The sequence below is a fragment of the Nothoprocta perdicaria genome, unplaced genomic scaffold (genome assembly GCF_003342845.1).
Source record: "Nothoprocta perdicaria isolate Ctin4 unplaced genomic scaffold, notPer1 scaffold_228, whole genome shotgun sequence".
NCBI classification, from domain to species: Eukaryota; Metazoa; Chordata; class Aves; order Tinamiformes; family Tinamidae; genus Nothoprocta; species Nothoprocta perdicaria.
In genome coordinates this window covers 399,220-419,579 of record NW_020455450.1, presented here as the reverse complement: position 1 = coordinate 419,579, position 20,360 = coordinate 399,220, and the positions used below count along the sequence as shown (strand labels likewise).

Here is a 20,360-nt window from a genome sequence, read left to right as displayed (position 1 = left end):
GCTTTGGACGCTTGGATCTTTACCCCAGGCCAAAGCAAACCCATGGGTCTGGGCACTTTCCAGAACGTTTTCCTGGGCTCTTTCCAAAACGTTGACGTTGGGCCCATCCTTAACAGTAGTAAGTGCTGGTTACACGAGCAAATGGAGCTGTCAGAATCCCCAACTTCCACGCAATCCTGGATCCGAGACTATATTTTCCATCCATCTGCACTAGGTTAAAAGGCAAGGACAAAGTCAAGCAAACACCTCCAACACAGTCCTAGCCCGACGCGGTGCCTCCCGCATCCAAGGGCTCTCTCCGCTTTCCAGACCCTCTGGAAAGGTGTCCAAGGCTCCATCGCTCTCCGTGGGAAGACATAATGCACCGCCGGAGGGACAGGTCCTCACCGCTCCCACGGGATGTCCTGGTTCCTCCGGAGCATGGCTGATTCCCAAAGGCACAAAGTGACCAAGCTTTCGACTCATACACAGGTCTACATATATATATTTATATATATATGTACACATGCACAATTACATACATATTTAAATATATATATACACACAGATATATATATATTTGGTTTGCATTTTTCTTTTTACTTCCCCCCCCCCTCCCCTTTTCTTTCCCTTTTAACTTAATGGTGTCGTCTCCTCTGAGGGGGTCTCTGATATATGATCTGGAGTCTTCTCTGTCTCCAAAGAGGCTCCTGGCTTCTCCTCTGTTGATGTCGGCTCCTCGGGTGCTTGAGATCCCTCCAGCTCCTGACTCTGAGCCTGGCTGTTCATTTTCTCCTCTGCTTCGATTTCCTCCGAGGTGGGAATGGAGTTTTTCTTTGGACGGCCTTTGGGCTTGGTGGGAGCTTCCTGCCCACCTTTCAGCACCTGGAGCACAAAGATTTGCAGTCAAGATCAGTCTGAATTCCACTGATTTGAGACATCCTGTAGGCAGCAGCTTGAGATCTGAGCTGGACCTCAGAGACCCTTTGAAAATATCATTTCAGGAGCCCATACAAGTGGTAATGGACCACTTACCATTTTCTTCCACTTCATCCTACGGTTCTGGTACCACGTCTTCACCTGGAGCTGAGTGAGCCCCAACGACTGGGCCAAGTCCAGCCTAAGAGACAAAACAGACATTGAAATAAGTTGAGAGTCCACAATCTGAAACCACAAACGGATACAGCAAAGGGACTGCAGAAAAGTGGTAAATCACTTTATTTAGGATGCCATGATGGATGGTCTTATGGAAGAATATTTTGATGTTCATTGCAGTCTTCTAGGAAAAACGCTATGTTATTAGTTCTTGTTTCTCCTCTGCAACTACTGGAGAAAATGAGCAAGCCAAAAGCTGCAGAATTTTGTCCATCCTCTTGGAAACTCGACCACCATGGACTGATGGCTCCAAGCATGGAAACTCAACTGCATGGACTGATGCTCCACATGTGTTTTTGAAGGATAGAGCCACCAGTCCGTAACATCCCTGCAAGACAGGGCTACAATGTCTGAACGTGTGAGAATCAAGACACCCAGCATCAGTCTGCCTTTGAAACTGCTGATCTTTGTCTCTCAGTTCATCTACTCTATCTACAAAGTGAGGATTATGAGATTTTTTCACTTTGCAGGAAATTATGGTACATCCAAATCTATTAATTTTGAATGCATTCTGCTATTATATGCAATTCAGAAAAGCTTATAAATTATTACCTGCATGTTTAGCTTAAGGGTATATGTGGCAAACAGCCCATAAACCTGATTCACCCTCCACAAAACTCCACGCCGTGGAAGCTCATCCGTAACCACTCATTATTTCTATACTAAACCCCAGATACGAAGCAAATTCAACCCAAGTTCAACCCTTTATCCTACCCCACGGGTAACACGCCACCACCAGCGGCACGGTGGGGATGGAGTTGCACAACGGAGGGAGCTGGAAGCACTCGGAAAAGCCGGGCAAGCGCCGTGCCCTGCTGCGTCACGCAAGATCCACAGGTGGGACAGCTCAAACGCAAGAGTCACATTCCGAGGTGCTCTGGATTATGTGAACTTTCTGGTAAATATTTCTCAGCCCTTGGATGGGGAAACACACTTGTCAAGGCCAGGTTTTTCATAATAAAGCTCTTGTTTCAGCTGGGCTCCTAGGGCAGCCAGACAGACTCTCAGATTTACCGCACATCCCACACCAGCCCTCGCTCCTCATGCATTCCTGCTTTGGAGTCACTCTGGACCTTCAGAGTCACAGTCAACGCCTGTTAGATGGTTCCATGGAGTTGAAGGCACTAGGTGTGAAGCACAACGTACCCCACGCATCGCCCCATCATCACGTCCTCCCTCGCCACTAACAAGCCCTCCAAACTTGCCCTCCAAGCAGCACAACCCCGTGCCCAGGCCAAGAGCAGCAGGCCTGGATGCAAATAACACCCCCTTGCCTCACCAGCACGTTTCCAGCCATGAGTTCACGCAGAGAAACGCGGCTTGGCCAACTCTTGCATGAGCACCCATGTCTTATCACCCTCAAAGTGCTACCAGCTACAATCCCTTGCCACCCGCGCTAGCGTAACCAGCATTGCCTAGGAACCGGGGAAAACAAACAGAGGGAGAGGGGAAGTGGTGCCCAGACAGGAATTGCTCATCGGCCTTGAAAGCCAACCAAGCCAAGGAACAGTCAGAGCTCTAAATTAATTTAACAGCCCTGAGTGCCTCATCAACTGTGTCATCCGGGTAGTTTTGTGAAGCGCTGAGGAGGAGCACGGGAGTGTTAGGAGCTCCGCGAGTGCAGGATGAGGACCCTGTTGATCCTCCAAACTTAAATAGCTCATCAGTGGCCCGACTCTCTCTCCCATCCTTCATTGTCGGTGGTGTTTCGCACCGTAGGGAGGTAACTAAAGCCCCAAGTCAACAGACACTATTAAAAGGGACTGCTAAGGTCATGGCAGGAAACCAGAACGTTTCCTGGAGGAAGTCACATACGTCCTGCAAGGCAAAAACGATTTCAGGACGTATAGATTGGAGAGAAACTGCTCTACGATGGACAATTTGCACCTCCCTCCCCAGCCCAGCAAACCCCTACCTGTCCGGGGTCGAGAGATACTTCTGCTTCTGGAATTTCTTCTCCAAGCCCATCAGCTGGAGCTCTGTGAAGATGGTCCTGCTCCGGCGGGGCTTTTTCAACCGCGCCGGGGGCTGCTCTGCCTCCGACTCGCTGCTGCCGTGGGTCTCGGTGGCCGGTGTCTCTGAGGGGGCCTGGGTGGGCAGCACCCGGGAGCTGGAGGCCGCGGGGACCAGCTGAGGGACCACAGAGGGCTGCCTGGTGATGACCGAGATGAGCGGGTAGGCCCTCAGAGGAGGAGACCCTGCCAGGGGAGGAAGCACAGGGAGATAAAGGTCAGCACAGGAGTGATATCCACCTTGATCATAGAAGTAGATAAAGACAAATAGATCAGAAGGAGATTTTTCCATCAATTCTTAACTCCACATCTTATACCAAAAGCAGGAGGCGTCAGCCCTAAAAACACACCAGAAGTTCTGCTCCAATCCTTTCAGGTCAGGGCCGGTCCAGGATGACAAATGCGAACGTTCCCAAACGCTACAGGAAGATCTGATTCACATCAGACCTCCTAAATTTGCAGCCACAGACAGATTTCTGATCAGCCTTAGCCCCAGGAAACCAAATATCCCTTTAAACCTCTGAAATGAAATAGGACCACGTATGGGAAACCTGCACTCCTTGCAAGACTGCCCCATATATAATTTGGCAGATGATTTGCACAGTCCTGGGCAAGTCAACTTCTCGCTCCGTATCTCAGTTTACCTCATTTGCAAGAGGGAAACGATCCTTGCTGCTTTGCTGGTGGTAAAACAGGGATTAAAGCTTACTGTACATACATTTACACAGAGCATTGTGAGATCTTCAGATAAATGGTGCCGGGGAAAGGAACACATTACACCAGCAGGCCAGAGATTGGGAAACCTAACGTGAGATCACCACTAATGAAAATAATGATCTGTAAACCTCAACGTGTCTATTTTGGCGAGTGATTCGTCATCGGTAGGAGAAAGGTGTTGTCACTTTGGCCTGCTCATGACCTATATTCCTTACCTTGTACCCCGGAGTAAAGGGACACAGGCTCATATAGGAAGCAGCAACCCACACAACACAATTATGTGGCTCCTTGGCCACCTCTTAGCCCCACAACCACCGCAGCTACGTGCAAAATCCAGCTGCTCACGGAGCCAGCTCAAAAAACTCTTGCCAGGGCACTCTGCACCTCAGCACACTGGGTACTGCTTAAGCCTTGCTTTCCCCTCCAAGTCTGCAATACCAAAAACCAAAACATTCCCACTAAATTATTCCACTTAAATCACCCAGGAATTACATGAGAGATGAGATCAGAATTGCTTAGCCAACCTCTGACTTGTGTAAAATGTGTCTATATTTTCTTTCTGGGGATTTTTTTTTTTTTTTTTAAGCTCACTATACTGATCTACAGTGTCAGCAAATAACCTTGGCCAAATTCTGCTTTGATTTACCAGCTCAGTGATGGTATAAATCAGGGCAGAGAGCTGCCCTTTGCTTTACCTCTAATTCTGCCTCACCAAGGGCAGCCAGTTACACAAAAAGTACAAAACCTGGTCTTGATAGCCTGTGTCTTAAGATCTAGCCCATCTACATCACTACTCTGCTTCATGGAGGCTACTGTAGGTGGCCTGCAAGGGGAGAAGCTCCAAAGATCTCAATCCCAACCAGCTCTCACTTAGGAGACCAAAAGTGATGTTGGTGCCCACATGGCATCAAGAAATAGGTCTAGTTTTACTCTCTATCCTTGTCCCACTGTTAGAGAGGCTGATTCAAACCGTTCCCATCTGAAAGCCCACTCTTCTCCTTGGACATTGGTGGCTTTTGGCATCAGTTTGCTGGTTAACTGATACTTCTACCCTTGGACCCCCACGTTTCCAAAGGGGCTCTCCCGAAACCACAAGCTTGCTGAGGACTAATAAATCACTGGAGCTCAGAAACCCCTGCAAGGCTCCCAGAGACCGAAACCCCTGCAGAAAAAGCATTTTATGAGAGGCTTTCTCCAGGGGAGGTCAGCAAAGGCTATTTGATATCAGAGCAATCAAGGATATTTGCTTTCCAGCATGGCATCGGAGCAGCACGTGGGACCGCTCGGGGGGAGAGAAGGGGACCTGCTAGAGACCCAGAGCTTGAAATCTGTGTCATGGGAAAGGAAAGTCTTCACAATCAGGTAGGTTTGCTCAGGTCCAGGTTTTCAAGGATTGAGCACCTGAAAACAGGACATTTTTCCCAAATATTCAGCAGTCAACAGCTGGGACCTGGCCAAGCAGAGAAGCTCAGCAGCTGCTTATTTTTGGTGCCCACATCAGGACATTTACCAGCTTACAGCACTTATGGGCAAGCTGCTTTGAGCTCCAGGCGGTTAACAGATCTGCAACAGATCTCTTGACACCAAGGGTCTTGTATTTAGCATTGATGATCATTAAGAAAAGCCTTTGCTTGTGGTTAGGCAGCAACAGTGCTCTTGGATACAACCATAACAAAAGCATCAGCTGATGTTGATGTAAGAGTAAAAGGAACAACAGCATCAGCTCAGCACCGTGCAACACTTTCACCATGCAGCTTTCTGCCCTTGGCCTGATGAGGACATGCTTCATCTCCCCAAACTAAATATTCAGGGAGATTTTCTCCTATTTGTTTCTTTTTGCAGCATGGACCACTTGTTTTCCAGTGGAGAAGCCTGCAGCCAACTCTGCTCAGCTGCTGGGAGGTTCGGATTAAACTTCTCATGACCATTGGGGATGACGCAAGAGGCACAGCACCACTGTACCGGATCGCGTTGCAAAAGTTTTAATTAAAAGTAAATACTTCAAAAACATCTTTTGTCCTTCTTCCCCCTCCCTGTCCTTCTTGGCTTCTTCTCAGCCCTGGCAGCCGCAGACTGGGGGGAAGAGAAAAGGGAAAGCACTAATTAATTGCACTGTTTGACCGCCGGCAATGGCAGAAGAGCTTTCCCTCCTAGGCAAATTCAACTAATTCTGTTTTGGAAAGAAAGAAAAAGGAAGGAAAGATTTATGGATGAGCTGCTCTTGGCAGGCCTGCCCTGCTCGGAGGCAGAATGAAACCTCGCTCCGAAGAGGCTGCAGAGAAAGGTAAATAAAAGAAGAAAATGAACTTAAGCCTCGGGAAGATCGATAAATCTACCTTCTCCCAAGTGTCAAAACAAAGGGAGTCGAATTTGTTTAGGAAAAAGGCACATTTTCTGCCCAAGGAGCAGGCAGAAGGGGAGCAGCAAGCCCTAAAGCAAAGCGAGGCTCTGGCCAAGCTGGACCCCAGACCACTGGGGCTTTGCTTGACCATGATCATCTAGCCAAATCAATGCTGAGCTCCACCAAGCTCCATCCAAGGCCTGGGAAGGACGTGGAGACAGAGGAGAGGAGACAAGAAGAACAATGGGCTTCACAAGTTCATTGTCTCTCTGCATCCACACCAACACCCAATTTTCTCCTCATTTTTTCCATCCTTCCTGCAAGAGGCCAGGCTAATGGACAGGTATTAAGGTCACTGTCACAGGATGGAGCTTTGGCCATATTTTACTGTGGCTGCTGTAGGGGTGATATTTATTTACTGCACATTGTACCCCTGGGGATCCTAAGTTATCTTCAGACACATTTCTCCACTAAGGAGAAATTCACTCATAAAATAACTATTTTAATGGTTCCTTTTCCATTGCGTTTTTGTCCCTGGTATTTGTGACAAGCTCAAATGGAGGGAGGAGGTATTTGGGCCAAAGCAAGGCACAACTGAAGCTTTTAAATCATGGCAGTAGACAGCGTTTCTAACAAGCCAGAGGCAAAACTTGACGCTCCAGTTTTTTGGGAAGTACGTCACCATCATCCAGCAGTCCAAAATGGGAAACTACTGCGCCTGAAGACACAGGACAGCTTCTCACCTGGAATAAATCAGGGGAGATCTTACAGGGGAGACTTAAATAGTGCTCTAAAAAACAAAAAAAAAGATACTAGATACTCTCCAAATGCTGCTTTTTTTCCTACGAGGTCACTTTTTCTTTGGTTACAGCTGTAGCTAGGCAGGAGCCAAAGGCTGTGCATATGAGTAGAGGTGAAGGGCACTTTCTGGGATGTTTAAAAAGCTTCCCAAAATAGTCCCAAGATTCGGCCCTAGCACATAGAGCCAGAATTTCCATGGGAATCATCTGAGACCACAGGAAAACACAGGACCTAAGTGCAGAGCTGGAGCATTAGAGATACTCACGATGCCCCAGGAGAGCATTCAGAGAGTCTCCTCGCAGCAAAGTCCAACTGCTTCTCAGAGATCAGAGCTACAACATATCCTATTTCCAACACATACTGGTGTTCCCCATGCGCTGGGGCCCTTAGACCTCTGCTTCAGCCCAATTTAAAAGCCACAAGTGAAATTGCCTCAGCACTCGGGGCTGTGAGATCCCATCTCTTTTGTTCCATCCCTATTAGCATTTTATCAGCATGATGTTCCAGGATAACTTCTACATAATAACAGTAATTAATAACTTTGAATGCAGCTGAGGCATGCATGCCAGAGGCTTTCAGACAAAAAATAGGAAAAAAAGATAATTAATACTTACTTAATAATGACATTTGATATTTATATTGTGCTTTTTCCATCTTCAAGGCACTGCACACTCAATAGTTGGCCCAGAACAAACGAGGTGCCCAAGAAGCTCCCTGAACCAGAACATGTCTCAGTTCTTCTACCGAGGACAGCCGTGTTGCCCCTTGTCTAAGTTCTTTCCTGAGCGTAGGAAAGATGGAAGGAAGCACCACCTGGGTGCTCCAGGGTGTTCTCCTCGTACACGTCTTCTCTTCCAGGCTGTCTGGCAAGCAGGGGAACGTGCCAGGACCTTGTCAGATCCTCATCGAAGAAGAAAATTTATATAGAAAGAGGATCATATTTTCCTGAAGGAGCACTTAGAGAATCCATTTGACTGACGCTCACAAAGTCCCTTGCAGAGAATGTAACAGCACTTGGGCTTAATTTGTGGAGAACGAAGCAGAAAAAACACATGCCACTTCCCTACTTTAAGTTACCTGGCTTATCTTTTGGAAGGAAGCCTCCCTTTACTCAAATCCATACTCTTAAGCAAACCAAGCCCCCATCAGACAGGGACTATTCCTTGGTCAAGTTAGGAAAAAAGCAGCATTTTCCGGGATTCTTCATCTTTAGCAGATGATCCTTTTAGTACTATCCAGGGGGAAGGAGATCCTCTGACTCCAAGCAGGATCAGGTCCTCTACAAACCTATGGGCCTGAAGCCATCACAACTGGAGCCAGCTCCAAATGGATGGTGGGTTTGGATATGAGCTTCCCTTCCTGGGACTCCGAGAGAGTTTGAAGACCACGTTACGTTATTCCCAGAGAAATAAATAGGAATATGTCTCTAAACCCCTGCGCTCTGGTGATGCAGGAAAGTTACTGGGATACAAGCCACCAATTCACTGTATCAAGGGACATTTGGCTCCATTAAACCAACTTCAATTTGAAGACCTTCCTTTAGGACTAGGTCATGTTAAGTACTCCAGCCAAGCATTTCCTCCACTACCAAGACTACAACTCAACTCTAGAGCTCATCACTTATTGGACCCAAATTTAGCAAGCAAAGTGGCCAAAAGATTACAGAATCAAATAGCTAAAAGAGATGGATTTACAGGCAGTCTTGTCAAGACTCAGGGTGTCCAGGTTTGGACTGCAACAACCTTCCGTCTTCATAGAAGACTGGACATCTGAGGACACTGGGGAGACACGTAGGTGGCCAGATTTAATCCCCTGTCCTACTGCAGCATTTCCAGATGGTGTCACTGGTCAAGGAGCAACACTTGGAACGAGATCTAGAAACACATCAGGGCTGAGAGGGTACAGATCAGTCAAAGGAGAAGTCATGATCTGTTGTTTATACCGTTCCCAAGTATCTCTTTCTGGCTGCCACCCAAGACACGAGTCTATATAGACTTCAGCCTGACATATTACGGCCATTCTTACACCCTTACAAGTTCGACAAATCCACCTGCCTCTTCTAAGGATTTCACAGTTTTTGTCCAAGTTCAAATAAATAGGACCACGCAGGCATAAATCAATCTGTCCTTTCCTTCCTGCCCTGTTAATTATTATCACAACAGCCAGAAGCAAACACCGGCTTTGGACAGCTGAGTAGCAGCACACACAAAAGCGCTCCTCAGGTTGCAGCAGCCCACCCTCGCGTGAGCCCCAGCAAAAAACTTGCCATAAATACCTCTTCCTGCTCCAAGTTTATGGAACACGGTGGTGAGCGAAACACGGGAAGGAAGAGAGGTCACTTGTTTCTAAACACCACAAGGAAAACGCTCTCATCTTCATGGGAGAAGAGCAGATCTGCACTTACAATTGCAGATGCTCCGCGTTGTCCTCAAAGCGGGGCTTCAGCAAGCACCAGCATCAACCCAAAAGAAACCTGTCACGTCTTGGCAAGGCCTTTGCCTCTTAAAATCATGGCTTAGCATCTCAAGGGCTGCTCTATTAATAACTCAGTCCCCCCTCCCCGGACACATTTAGCAGAGAGATCTCTGGGCTGCATATATGATTCTTTGATCTTGCATCTGCCCCAACTGAGAGAGGACTCATCTCTGTTTCCTCTACAGACAAAAATAGACCCCGTGGACAATTTGGCCGAACAGCTGCACAAACAATGCCATTTAGAGGGATGCAAATGGCACCGCAGCAAGTTTTGTCCAACCTGCCCATCCTTTGTGTTTGCCAGTTAGGAGACAGACTTCTCAGGGCTGAGTTACAAAGGAGACACACGGAGAAGAACCAGCCATGACTATCCAGCATTGGAAGGCAGGGGTTAAACATCAAATAAAACATGCAATTATTTGGTGGAGAACCCTGTGCCTGGGAAGGACACAAAGTGTCCTAGGAGCAAGGGAGACGTGCCATGCCAAGTAGCATGCAGCCTACAAGACCTGCTGAAGGTGGCCTTGCATACCTAGAAGACAACCCCAAATGGATACAGATTAGCATTAGGGTGGAAACTAATTAATCACAAGGCTTTAAATTAGGATTTTATAGAGCTCAAAGCCTGCTAGCTTCAATCATGAATTACTGCCATCACGGACAGCAACCTTGCAGAGACACTTGCTTCCAGCACACCCAACCCTGAATTAAAACCAGTCCTTGTAACACTGTGATGGGATCAGAGCTCCAGATGGATGACCCTCCTTCACCTTGGGGTTCAGAGGGCTTCAACACAGAGCTTGAGTTATTGCCCATCTTGGCTTCCCATCAGCAGGGCCATCCATCTCCTCTTCTCCTAGGGCCCCGTCACTGAGGAATGCAGGGCTGCTCAGGTGCACCTGAGCTCCCTAAGCACATGCAAATACCAATGATAAAAACCAACATGCAAAGACCTGGGTGATCTCCTCCTCCCTCCACAACCATGGGTGCACGATCCCTATTAACACTAGAACCAACTCCAGGCTGGAAAGGGCTCAGGCAGAAGCCACAAGGGCAGGAGACAGATCATTATCTTGCACCTCGCTAAACCCATTTCCCATTAATAGACTGCACAAGCACCACACTGAGAACCCTCTTTTGTTTCTACATTTATTAAATTCCTCAACATGCCATTAATGTACGTGGCGAGAGTGAAGCAACGCACATATCCTGTTATTGCACAACTGCCTGCTTCCACAGGGGCAAACAAAAATAAATATTTCAGCTTTTTTCCCCCCTTTAACTGAGATAGTCTCCCCTAGCTGCCAGTTTTTCCATGGTGATGAACTAAAGAATTAAATGTGCAGGGAATATTCATCATGTTGCTCCAGCAGCAGCACTGCCAGACCCCTCTAGCTGGCACTGCTGGGATTAAACTCATCTTAGCTCTTGCATTTCCATGCAAGGGACTTGCTTCACCTGGGTTTGATATGTTTTTATACGAGAGTCACAATTTTATTAGCTAACCTGGTCAGAGAACTTCATGGCACCCAAACATCCTCTCCAAGCAAGAGTCCTGCTCTAAATCTGCATTATCCTTTCTTTAAAATCACCCCAGAAAAGTAAAATCCTTTAATTTAAGCAGCTATAAGACCTCAGATTATTTTGGTTGGGGTTAATAAAGAGAAGAAGTTAAAGAATTTGAAGAGCTCCAAACCGACCCATCTCAATTCCTGACATTTCTGACAGGTAACACATTCCTCTTCCTTCCCATGCAAAGGGGGAAAGAACAGGAATCTCTGGGGGAAAACAATCAAAATTAGGGAAAAACAATTCTATATTAAATCCCTATATTTAGGGGGAAAAAAGAATCCTGTATTAAAACATAATTTGGGCAAACTGCCTTTGCATGCAGCTCAGAGGTAAAAAAGGCAGCATTTTTGTTCCTTTTTCTTCTCTGCAGGTCTCTTCATTAAATGGCTATGAAGAAAACACACTCCCCCCCAAGACATTAACATCTCATTTCCAGCACAGCCTCGGTGAGTCGCCCAAATAAAAATAAATGCCTTCCACAATAATAAGGCCTATCATCCATCGTCAGCATGTAAAACGCTGTCATTAATCATGGCAGGAACCTACTTATTATGAGGATTCAAGCGCTGGCAATACAAACGCTTATAAAACAGGGGCTCCTTTCATAATTCCCTGCCCTTGTCTCTCAATAGCTCGGAGGATTAACCCTTTTACAGCGAGGGTTGGGCAAACTGGTTTTGCCTAATTCCAAACCAACTTGACGTCACGGGTTCGAAAGTTCGGCCTGAACTCAAACGCGGGCGAGAAGGATGGCAAGGAAAAGGCAGGGAGAAGGAGAGGAGATGGCAAAAAGGGCTGATGGTGAAATACGGCAGGACGTGGACAGAACGAGGACAAGAAAATCTTGCAAAGGGTCAAAGGATGCGTAAAATTTGCTAATTTTACCCCCAGAAAGCAATAAAATTGGGTTGCCCTTTGCTGCATGCTACATCCCTTAACATGCTTTGGGTGGGAAGCTCTTCCTCCCTGCATGACACGAATCAGGACCACAGATGGGTGAAGAGCAGGGACCATCAGGTCTCTCCTGCAACATTCTCCAATATCCCACGGACTTTCCAAAACCTCCTGCTCCAGTCACAGATTTGCAGCATGATGCAATTCCTTCTACTTATTATTATTATTCCTTAAACACACCCAAAACTTCTCACTGTTTATGCAATGCTGTAAGAACAGAGGCATTTAAATGCAGAAAAAAATCCTTGTGGCCAGAAACCAGGTTAAGTGTGTGTATATATATCTGTATCTACCTATCTATATATTTGTTTTTTCTCCTGTGCAAAGCAACCCCAGAGCAAGAACCTCCCAAACCCTTAAATTAACTTGCCCATAAATGGGGTAAATGCCTCCAGTTTTTATATTACTGATTGGAACATTAATACGAGTTGCAAACAACTCCGAAGTGATCGATGCCGGCAAACGCGCTACTGCAACGCTCAGGTTTTAAGCATCTGACAACCAATTTTAACACATTTTCCACAAGTTGGGACATGCCTAATGATGCCGATACTAGGAAGGGAGCGGGAAGGCAAGGAGCAGGGAAACCAGGGAGGGCCATGGGCAGAAGGAGCCTGTTCTTGCGGAGGTCGAAGCTACGTGACTAGAGCCATGGAGTTTCCAGCACAGCGCTTTGGAAATGCCCGTGGATCCGATTAAGCAGCCAAGTCGTTATGGAAAAACATGGAAAAGAGCAAAAAAAGGGGGCAATAACCACACAGGATGGTACACAAGGAGCCAACTGCCCAAACCAAAGCCCATTTGTCTATCTTGGAAGGCATTAAAGGCAACTCCATTGGGAGCGGGCGATGGTTCGAGCTCTGTCTTTCATTTCCGCACAGCTGCCCGGGGACAGAAAACGAGGCCCCCCTCAAGCCCTTTGGGACCTCTACATCTCAGTTACCTTTGCTGCCTCTCCTCATGCTCCTGCCAAGCAGCTGGCCTTCGATGGACAGAAATACACCCATAATATCAATTGCCACAACATCTCTTAGCAATAGACAGGTGCTACGGAGCTTGGGCACCGCGCTGAAAGGTCTCCCTCCATCAGCAGGAAAAAGGGTTTCATTAAAACTGTACAAATAATAATGATAATAACAGTAATAAGAAAATGATCCATCAATCTGGGGGTTTATTTTTGTTTTAACATAACTTAAGTGCTAAACTACCTGATAATAATGTGCTTTTAAGTGTTTACAGTTCAGGCATAATTGAATTGACTCATTCCGGCCCCGATCCAAGCGCAATTTAATTGACTTCAGTGGGAGGCAGATTGGGCTCCGAGTCATTTTCACTAAAATAATCCATCAATCCATCGGTCCTCCCCCACCTCCAGCTCCTTCCCAGAACTCCAGCTCATTCTGCCTTTTTCTGCACCAAAGGAAAACCATTTCCCTGGATTTTTAGCAGGCGCTGTAGCTGCTTCATGGAGCTTTTACCTGCATTAACCACATAAATAAAAACCCGAGCTCTAAGCCTTCCTGACTTTGGTATTTCTGACTTTTTAATGCATTTTAAAATTACATATTCTGCATTTAGCTAGGTATTTGTCAGGAGAAAATATCACCGCTGTTAATTTGTCCCCAGGTTGACAGATTAATGTCGCACAAGACCCTATTTAAGCAACTGCAAACATGTCACCCACTTCCCTGCCTTGTAAAAGAGGCAGAGGTGCCTTTCACGAAGCCATCACGTGTACTTACCCACCTCTATTTTCTTCTTTATGTATGTATGTAGGCAACGATGTACGTATGTATGAGGCAACAATAGGGCCCTGCACACGTGCAGCAGCACCATCCTTTTCTTGCTACTCTGAGGATAACTATATATATAAACCTCTCAATGCATTTGTATTAGCAGGAAAATGTGCCATTAATTATCCTATAACTTGTTAAAAGATTCTTATTACTAAATGTCTTAATAGCTTGATTCCTAAAAATGAAATAATTGGCCAAAGCCAAATGGGGAGCCAAATAATTCAAGAGGATTCGCACTGAAAACTCCCGTATTTTGAAGAAAAGCCATAAAACAAGCAGCAAGAAGATCCAAGGTGCAGGGAAATACAAATGAATTTAGGACAAGATCCAAGCCTACACAGCTGAACAGGTTTTATGGCCACCAAAAGGTGGCCTCTTCAAATCTCACAGATGCCAATGACATATATGTTATATGTATGTATGTTGTTTAAAACTCTTCCTCCTCCTTCTTGCCAAAAGCGGAAAAATAGTGCAAACTTGCCTGGAAAAAATTTTTAAAAATCAAGAGTTTTCTTGATGTGCTGATTGACAGTAATTAGATTTTTCCGTGATGTCTCAAATTATTTCCATAAGTTACTACTGAGGAAAACAGTTTTAGCACAAGTCTCCTGCAGGGGGGAAACTGTTTTCCAACTGCAGGATGCTCCTGCGGAAAAAGTCCTGTTTTTACTGGAAATCTCTTCCTCCAATGGAGCTCTGAATATTAACACTATGCAAGAGCCAACAAAAAATAAGCATTGACTGAACACTGTCTGAAAGGAAATGGGGGAACACGGTTCCCTAGGGACACAAGGAGGGATTGATGCCAGGACTCCGATTACGCTCCCACTTTATTAAAACCTATCCCGTAGCCAACCTCAAACCTTGAGCATCCTCTTGGTGCAGGTCGTGGTGGCCCTTGTCCCTCCAAAGGGGACACGATGGGATGAGATGATAGAGTTGACCTGGCCTTGGAGTCTATCAGTGGATCCCATGTCCAGTGGGAACATCCGTGCTCTTCCCGCATGAGGGGACAGGAAAGGAGACACCAGCTTATCCTGAGGGATCCAACTCATTTACAGCCCTAGCTCCGACCTACACAGACACAGCAGAGATCGCAGTCCTAAACCTCCAAGGAATTATCCCGGCCTAGCAAAGCATCCATCTAACCCCTCCCGGATGCGCCCACGCAAGCGAGGACCCTCTGGAAAACAAGCTGTAGGAGCCAATTTTCCCAATGGAATTCCACATTCACCAATATCCCGTATCCGAGCACTCCCCACAGCACTTAGTCCAATTTAACCACAGCACCGACGACTCTCCGCACATTTTATTGGAATCACCGTGCCGTGATTCCTTGTTTTCCTCCATGTAGCTTGGCCTCTCCTTTATTTGTTCTATTTGCTCTTCACAGAACCGAGACACACACAGCTAAATTCCAATATCTGCAATCCAGATATTTGAATTATTTCCGTATTTGGACTTATTTACAGTTCCCCGCTCCCTCTAAAACTCATTCAACTCCAACTTCGCTTCTGAATTACCACCTCTAAAACTGGATATAATCTGATGCAAAAGACTGGCAGCCGCGTCTCTAAATACACAGTTATTATTAGTCAGCTCGTTATTATTCTTCAGATGTCACTTTTTTTGCATTTCTAAACTCTATTTTCTGCTAACAACCTCCAAATATATAAAAGCGGGACTGACATGCTGAAAAACGTCAAGTTTTTCAATTAAATTTCCTGCCCAGGCTTCAGCTGCCGCAGAGGAGGCCACGTTCAAAACCCACAGCGTTTGGCCCATTTACCTTTTACAAAAGCTGATTTCCAGCCCGACGGAAATCCAGGACCCCCATGCAGGGCTGAAACAGAGGGGGAGTTAATTTGCAAGGAATTGGGACAAAATGCAAACTTTCCATAAGTTGCATTCACATAAATCTTATTGAGGGGGGGAGTAGGGAGAGGGATTTTACAAGGCTGTAAAATCCAATTCTGACTTTTTGGGGTTTGCAGGAGGATTATTAGCACTTTGCTCCTGGTTTTTGCCACTCGGCTGCAGAATTCTCTTGGATCAGTGCGAACTGAAGCCAAGAAACAGGGGGAGATTTTTTTTGCCTCATATTTGCCCAAATAATCACAAAAATGACCATTGCAGAAATGCCATTTTCTACACAAAACCTTCAAAACTTAAATTGAAGCTGGAGCTTATTATATAAGTGAGTATATTCCTTCTGACCTGCTTCCTACCTGTAGGGTCTTTGCAGGACCTCGCAGCTCCCGAGCCTCCGCTTCCCAATGCGGATCTACGATTCCCAGCAGGATTTGCTGCCGACAGGACATTCAGCACCCTCAGGTAGGAACCATCCCAGGAGATATCCCAAACCACGCCGTATTGGGTTTATTTAAGCGCATTAACCCGGCTGTTTTGCTGCAGATGAGAGGCGCTCGGCTCTGCAGCCTCTATCCCTTCCCGGCTCCTTTCCCACAGGATCCCCGTAACAGGATCCGCTCCGTCGCCGAGAAAAAGCTTCGGCAAAAGAGTCGAGCCAAAGAAACTTCCCCCCCCACACTCATTTTAAGAGCAAATTCAAAGCTCGCCCATTTCAACCCTTGCTGGGCAAAATCAGAGGGGTTCTTGTGTTTTTGTGAGGTCACTTAAAGAAAATTTGAGCTCTCAAGACTTAATAAATCTCCTTTCTCACCGTGTTTCCCTAAAAGGGCTGACAAGTCTCACAGAGACCTGGACTAGCAAAGCTCAAGCTTTGCTGCACAAAAAATTATTTTCCAAGGGCCCCCAGTGTTTGCAAATATTGCTTGGACTCATCCAGGGAGCAAGAATTCAAATAGATGAGGAAAAATAGTCTCATATCAAGGGAAAAAAGGAAAAAAGAAAAGTCCAAACATATCAACCAGACAAAACACTTAGGGGCAATCAGGTTCTAAATTCATCCTAAAATAAAGCAGCAGAAAGACTGCAAAAGTTCAAGTTTTGGCCAAGTGGCATATTAGATCTTTTGATAATTATATATCAGATTGTCAAATTATATATTTTAGACACCCACATAGAGATATCAAGAACTTCTATCACACAAATATTAAACAAAGTCTTAGTCTTATAAAACGAAACAAAGCAAATACTAAAAAAAGCCTGAAATGGTGATTTTAAGGATACAAGAAAATTTCTGCAGGCTTGCTTAAATGCACAAGCTACACACCAACCCACAAACTATCTAATAAAGCTTAATAAATAATAATAAAGCTTCAAAATGATGTAAATGAGCTGGGAAATTCAGGCTGTATCCCCTTACAGAGGCCGCTTCCCTTTAATTATTGAATATATGTAGAGCAGGACAAGGCTCATTAGCACTAACGCACTTGCACGAGTGGAAAAAATTGCTTTTATTTGAGCAGCTAAATCTTAGAGAGAAAAAAATCACCAAAAATATCGATATAGGGTATTTTTATTCTTGTAAAAGCACCTTTGTGCGAGGTGCCTTTTTGATGCAATTTTTTTTGCTAGCAGCTCCCTCCAAACTGAAATACGAAGCAGAAAAAGGCTGTGCCATAGAGCAGCTCTGAATTACAGCGATATTTGCAGGGATTTGAGTTATAAATCATGAAGAAACTTGCGGAATTTGTGTTTTCCACCATGCTCCTAACAGGTGCTGGCAGAAACAAGCACCCAGCACAGAGCACAAATAATTTTCCCCACCAACTTGGCTAAAATAAACTGAGTTTTAGTTCCCTCCTAAAATGGGCCAAGCAGCTCCCGTTCATGGGGACGTCTTAAATTGGATATTTGGGAAGGATATTCAAGGCCAATATTGTTCTTTAGCAAAACTTAATGCTGGGAATATCAGGATCACGGTGTTTTTTCCTCCCCGGGAATGACTGGCCAGGCTTTTACTTCCCAAGGAAACTTAGTTATTTAGATAAACATGAAATATCTTTAGTTTGCCCTCAAATATACTGCCGATATCCAAACCCTTCAATTACTTAGCCTGCCTGCATCTACAAATAAAGCAGCTGGATTTGGAACATACTGCTCAAAACTAGGTTAAAACAACAACAAAAACTCCTAGAAATCTAATTAGAATAATTTCAAACCCATCTACATGTATTTTTTGATGTAAAATTTATAAAACGGAACCATTTTCCAGCTGTTCCTGTACTTCGGGCCTCCACTCAGCTTGAAACCAAGTTTAAGGTTTCTTAAACCTTCCAATATCTCTATAGCAAAGCGAGAACCACATATATTAGTAATCATTACTTACACACCTTAATTAGATCCCACATAATACGAAAAGCCCATTAAATAATTAAACCTAATCAAACTAAATAAATAAACAATATGTTCTCACCAAGTCATCGCAATCCAAAGAGCCCTAATCAAAGCAGTATTAGCAGCCCTCCAAAAATATTTGCCTTTAAAGAGATTGCCATCTACTCTTTGATCCTAATAACTCCCAACCTGGGCAAGGATTTTGTAACCCGCTCCGTCCAAGCACGTTTTGGCTCCGTAAATTGGGATTTTGGGCTTTGCCACGTGCTGTAAAACCCTTTTCCAAGGGTATTTTGGCCCCCCAGCCCACTCGACAGGGCCGCTTCGCCAGCCCGGACGCACATGTTTAAATATTTAGCTCCCGCTCGCAGCCAAAAGGAGGGAATATTTTCCTTGTGGGTTACCAGCATTTTCCAGGTCTCTTCGGTTAAAAAGGATGTTGCTAAAGGCACTAAACTCCAACATCTCCCATCTTTCAGCTTCAAATAAATTATCCAGGGCTCCCGACTTCACCCAAGGACTATTAACTCGTCAGCCCACAAAAACATCCCCAAAAAAGCCACTTTGTGGAGCTGTTGACCCACCAATGGGCCAAATCCTGATCCGACTCCTGAGATCACGGACCCACGGGCAGCAGGTTATGCCTCGGAGCTCTATTTCCACAGCCTTCTTAGGCCTCTAGTGCTTTCTTAGACATTTGCATTAGGTATTTTTAGAATTCCTCAATTTTGGTTCTCTGCCTTGTTTCGTTTCTTAGACAACGAGAGAACTTCTAATAAGCAAATAAGAAAAAAGGCAAATAAAGATAATTAGAAAAATAACCCCAAAATCCCACGCACACCAGGCTTCATTGCAGTCCACGAGTGGGGACTTTTTGTTGCCTTTTCTTCTATGTCTTTTAGCCTCTCTCTGCCCTTCCCTCTTGACCAACACAACCCCATGCAGCACACCCAGCAGCAGGAACCCATGCCGACATGGGAATACAGTCTTGGAATCACCATCCTGAAGGAAAATCCCTTAAAGTTCCCAAAGAGAAGCGATGCCTTAACGTGGCACGGCTGGCATCACTCCGTACCACTGGCCACATCTCCATGGGTATTTAATTTATATATTCCTTTTGTAAGGTTTTTCATGCATGAGAGCCACACAGTTAAAATAAATTAAATCCCACTCTGGATCCCTCTCCATATGCAATTCCTTCCCCCAAGCGGGTCACTCCAGCTCATAATTGTGTTGTAATTGGAGTCTCCCATTAGCGACGGGCCTGCAATTCTTAAACACAACCCAAACGCCAAACAAATGGCTCTCTGCAAGAAGGAAAATGGCATTTTGCACCCCTGAAATACACATTATTTTGCCAAAAATTCCTCCTCTGAAAGTTTTGCTTCCAACAGCTCAGATGCATTGGAAGTTGGAGAATCTACGGAGGAAACCGAAAGTTAGAAACGCAAAGGGGGTTTTTAAGCGTGGTCACTAGAATCGCGGCATTATAGGAAGGATGCAAGTCTGGAGAGCTACATATCGCACCTGAAAATGCAATTTCCTACAAAAAAGTTAATAAAAAAGCCAAAGAAATTCCATAATGTAGGATATATTATAAGATATAGGTATTTCCTATTACTGCGCATTGCTAAAAGTTCCTAGGAGATTGATCTGCTGGAGATACCAAATGAGCAGCCCCAGTTGAGACCCCCTTGATGATCCCAGCGAATTAAACCCCGCAGGATTTACATGGAGCAAGATACTGCGCGTGGATACTCGCTTGTGTCCGTCAAAATTACGGGAGCATCTCCCACCTTCCCCATGAGCCTAACACGCTCCGAAAGCCGCACGGATCAGGATAAGACCGTCTCGCTTGCACTGTTTTCCATGGATTACGATGCCGTTAACTTTTCCCACGGGCAGCAACGGGGAAGCCGCGTGCCGTGGCCAGGCCAGCATGCGCTGCTCCGCAATTCCGCGGGGTGCATCCCAAGAAAGGAGTGAGCGGATGCGCGGGCGGCTCTTCCAAGCGGGAAGCCGGGGCTGGCACTGGGGGTGCCGGGGGGGTCTCTTACCGGCGCAGGAGAGCAGCGGTTTGGGGCGCACGAGCAGCGCGGGGCAGCCGGAGCAGAGCGAAAGTTTCTCGAAGTAGTCGCACGTCTCCTTGGCGAGGATCTCGTCGATCATGAAGGTCTTGTAGCGCCTCCTGCCTGCGCGGGCGCGCCCGGGCGCGCCGAGCCGCGGCGGGCAGTGCATGGCCGAACCGAAGCGGGCCGAACCGAAGCGGGCCGGAGCGGAGCGGGGGCGGCAGCG

At 45.9% G+C, this 20,360-nt stretch overlaps 1 protein-coding gene across 1 annotated transcript; it reads right to left on the bottom strand.

Moving 5' to 3' along the window:
- Positions 1–612: 612 nt before the first annotated feature.
- Positions 613–20,303, bottom strand: BARX2 (BARX homeobox 2). Its single transcript, XM_026039315.1, has 4 exons — positions 20,123–20,303; positions 3,050–3,332; positions 1,015–1,099; positions 613–864 (listed from the first exon to the last, which is right to left on the bottom strand). The coding sequence occupies exons 1-4, from the start codon at positions 20,301–20,303 to the stop codon at positions 613–615; spliced, it is 801 nt and encodes a 266-aa protein (XP_025895100.1).
- Between the last annotated feature and the right edge of the window lie 57 nt (positions 20,304–20,360).

Bases quoted from the DNA above. Each gene is read 5' to 3' on its own strand.
- BARX2 (XM_026039315.1), bottom strand. From the start codon at position 20,303: ATGCACTGCCCGCCGCGGCTCGGCGCGCCCGGGCGCGCCCGCGCAGGC. The intron at 3,333-20,122 runs GTAAGAGACCCC...CTCCCCTGGCAG, and splicing joins ACCGCTGCTCTCCTGCGCCG to GGTCTCCTCCTCTGAGGGCC. The intron at 865-1,014 runs GTAAGTGGTCCA...TTTGTGCTCCAG, and splicing joins GGATGAAGTGGAAGAAAATG to GTGCTGAAAGGTGGGCAGGA.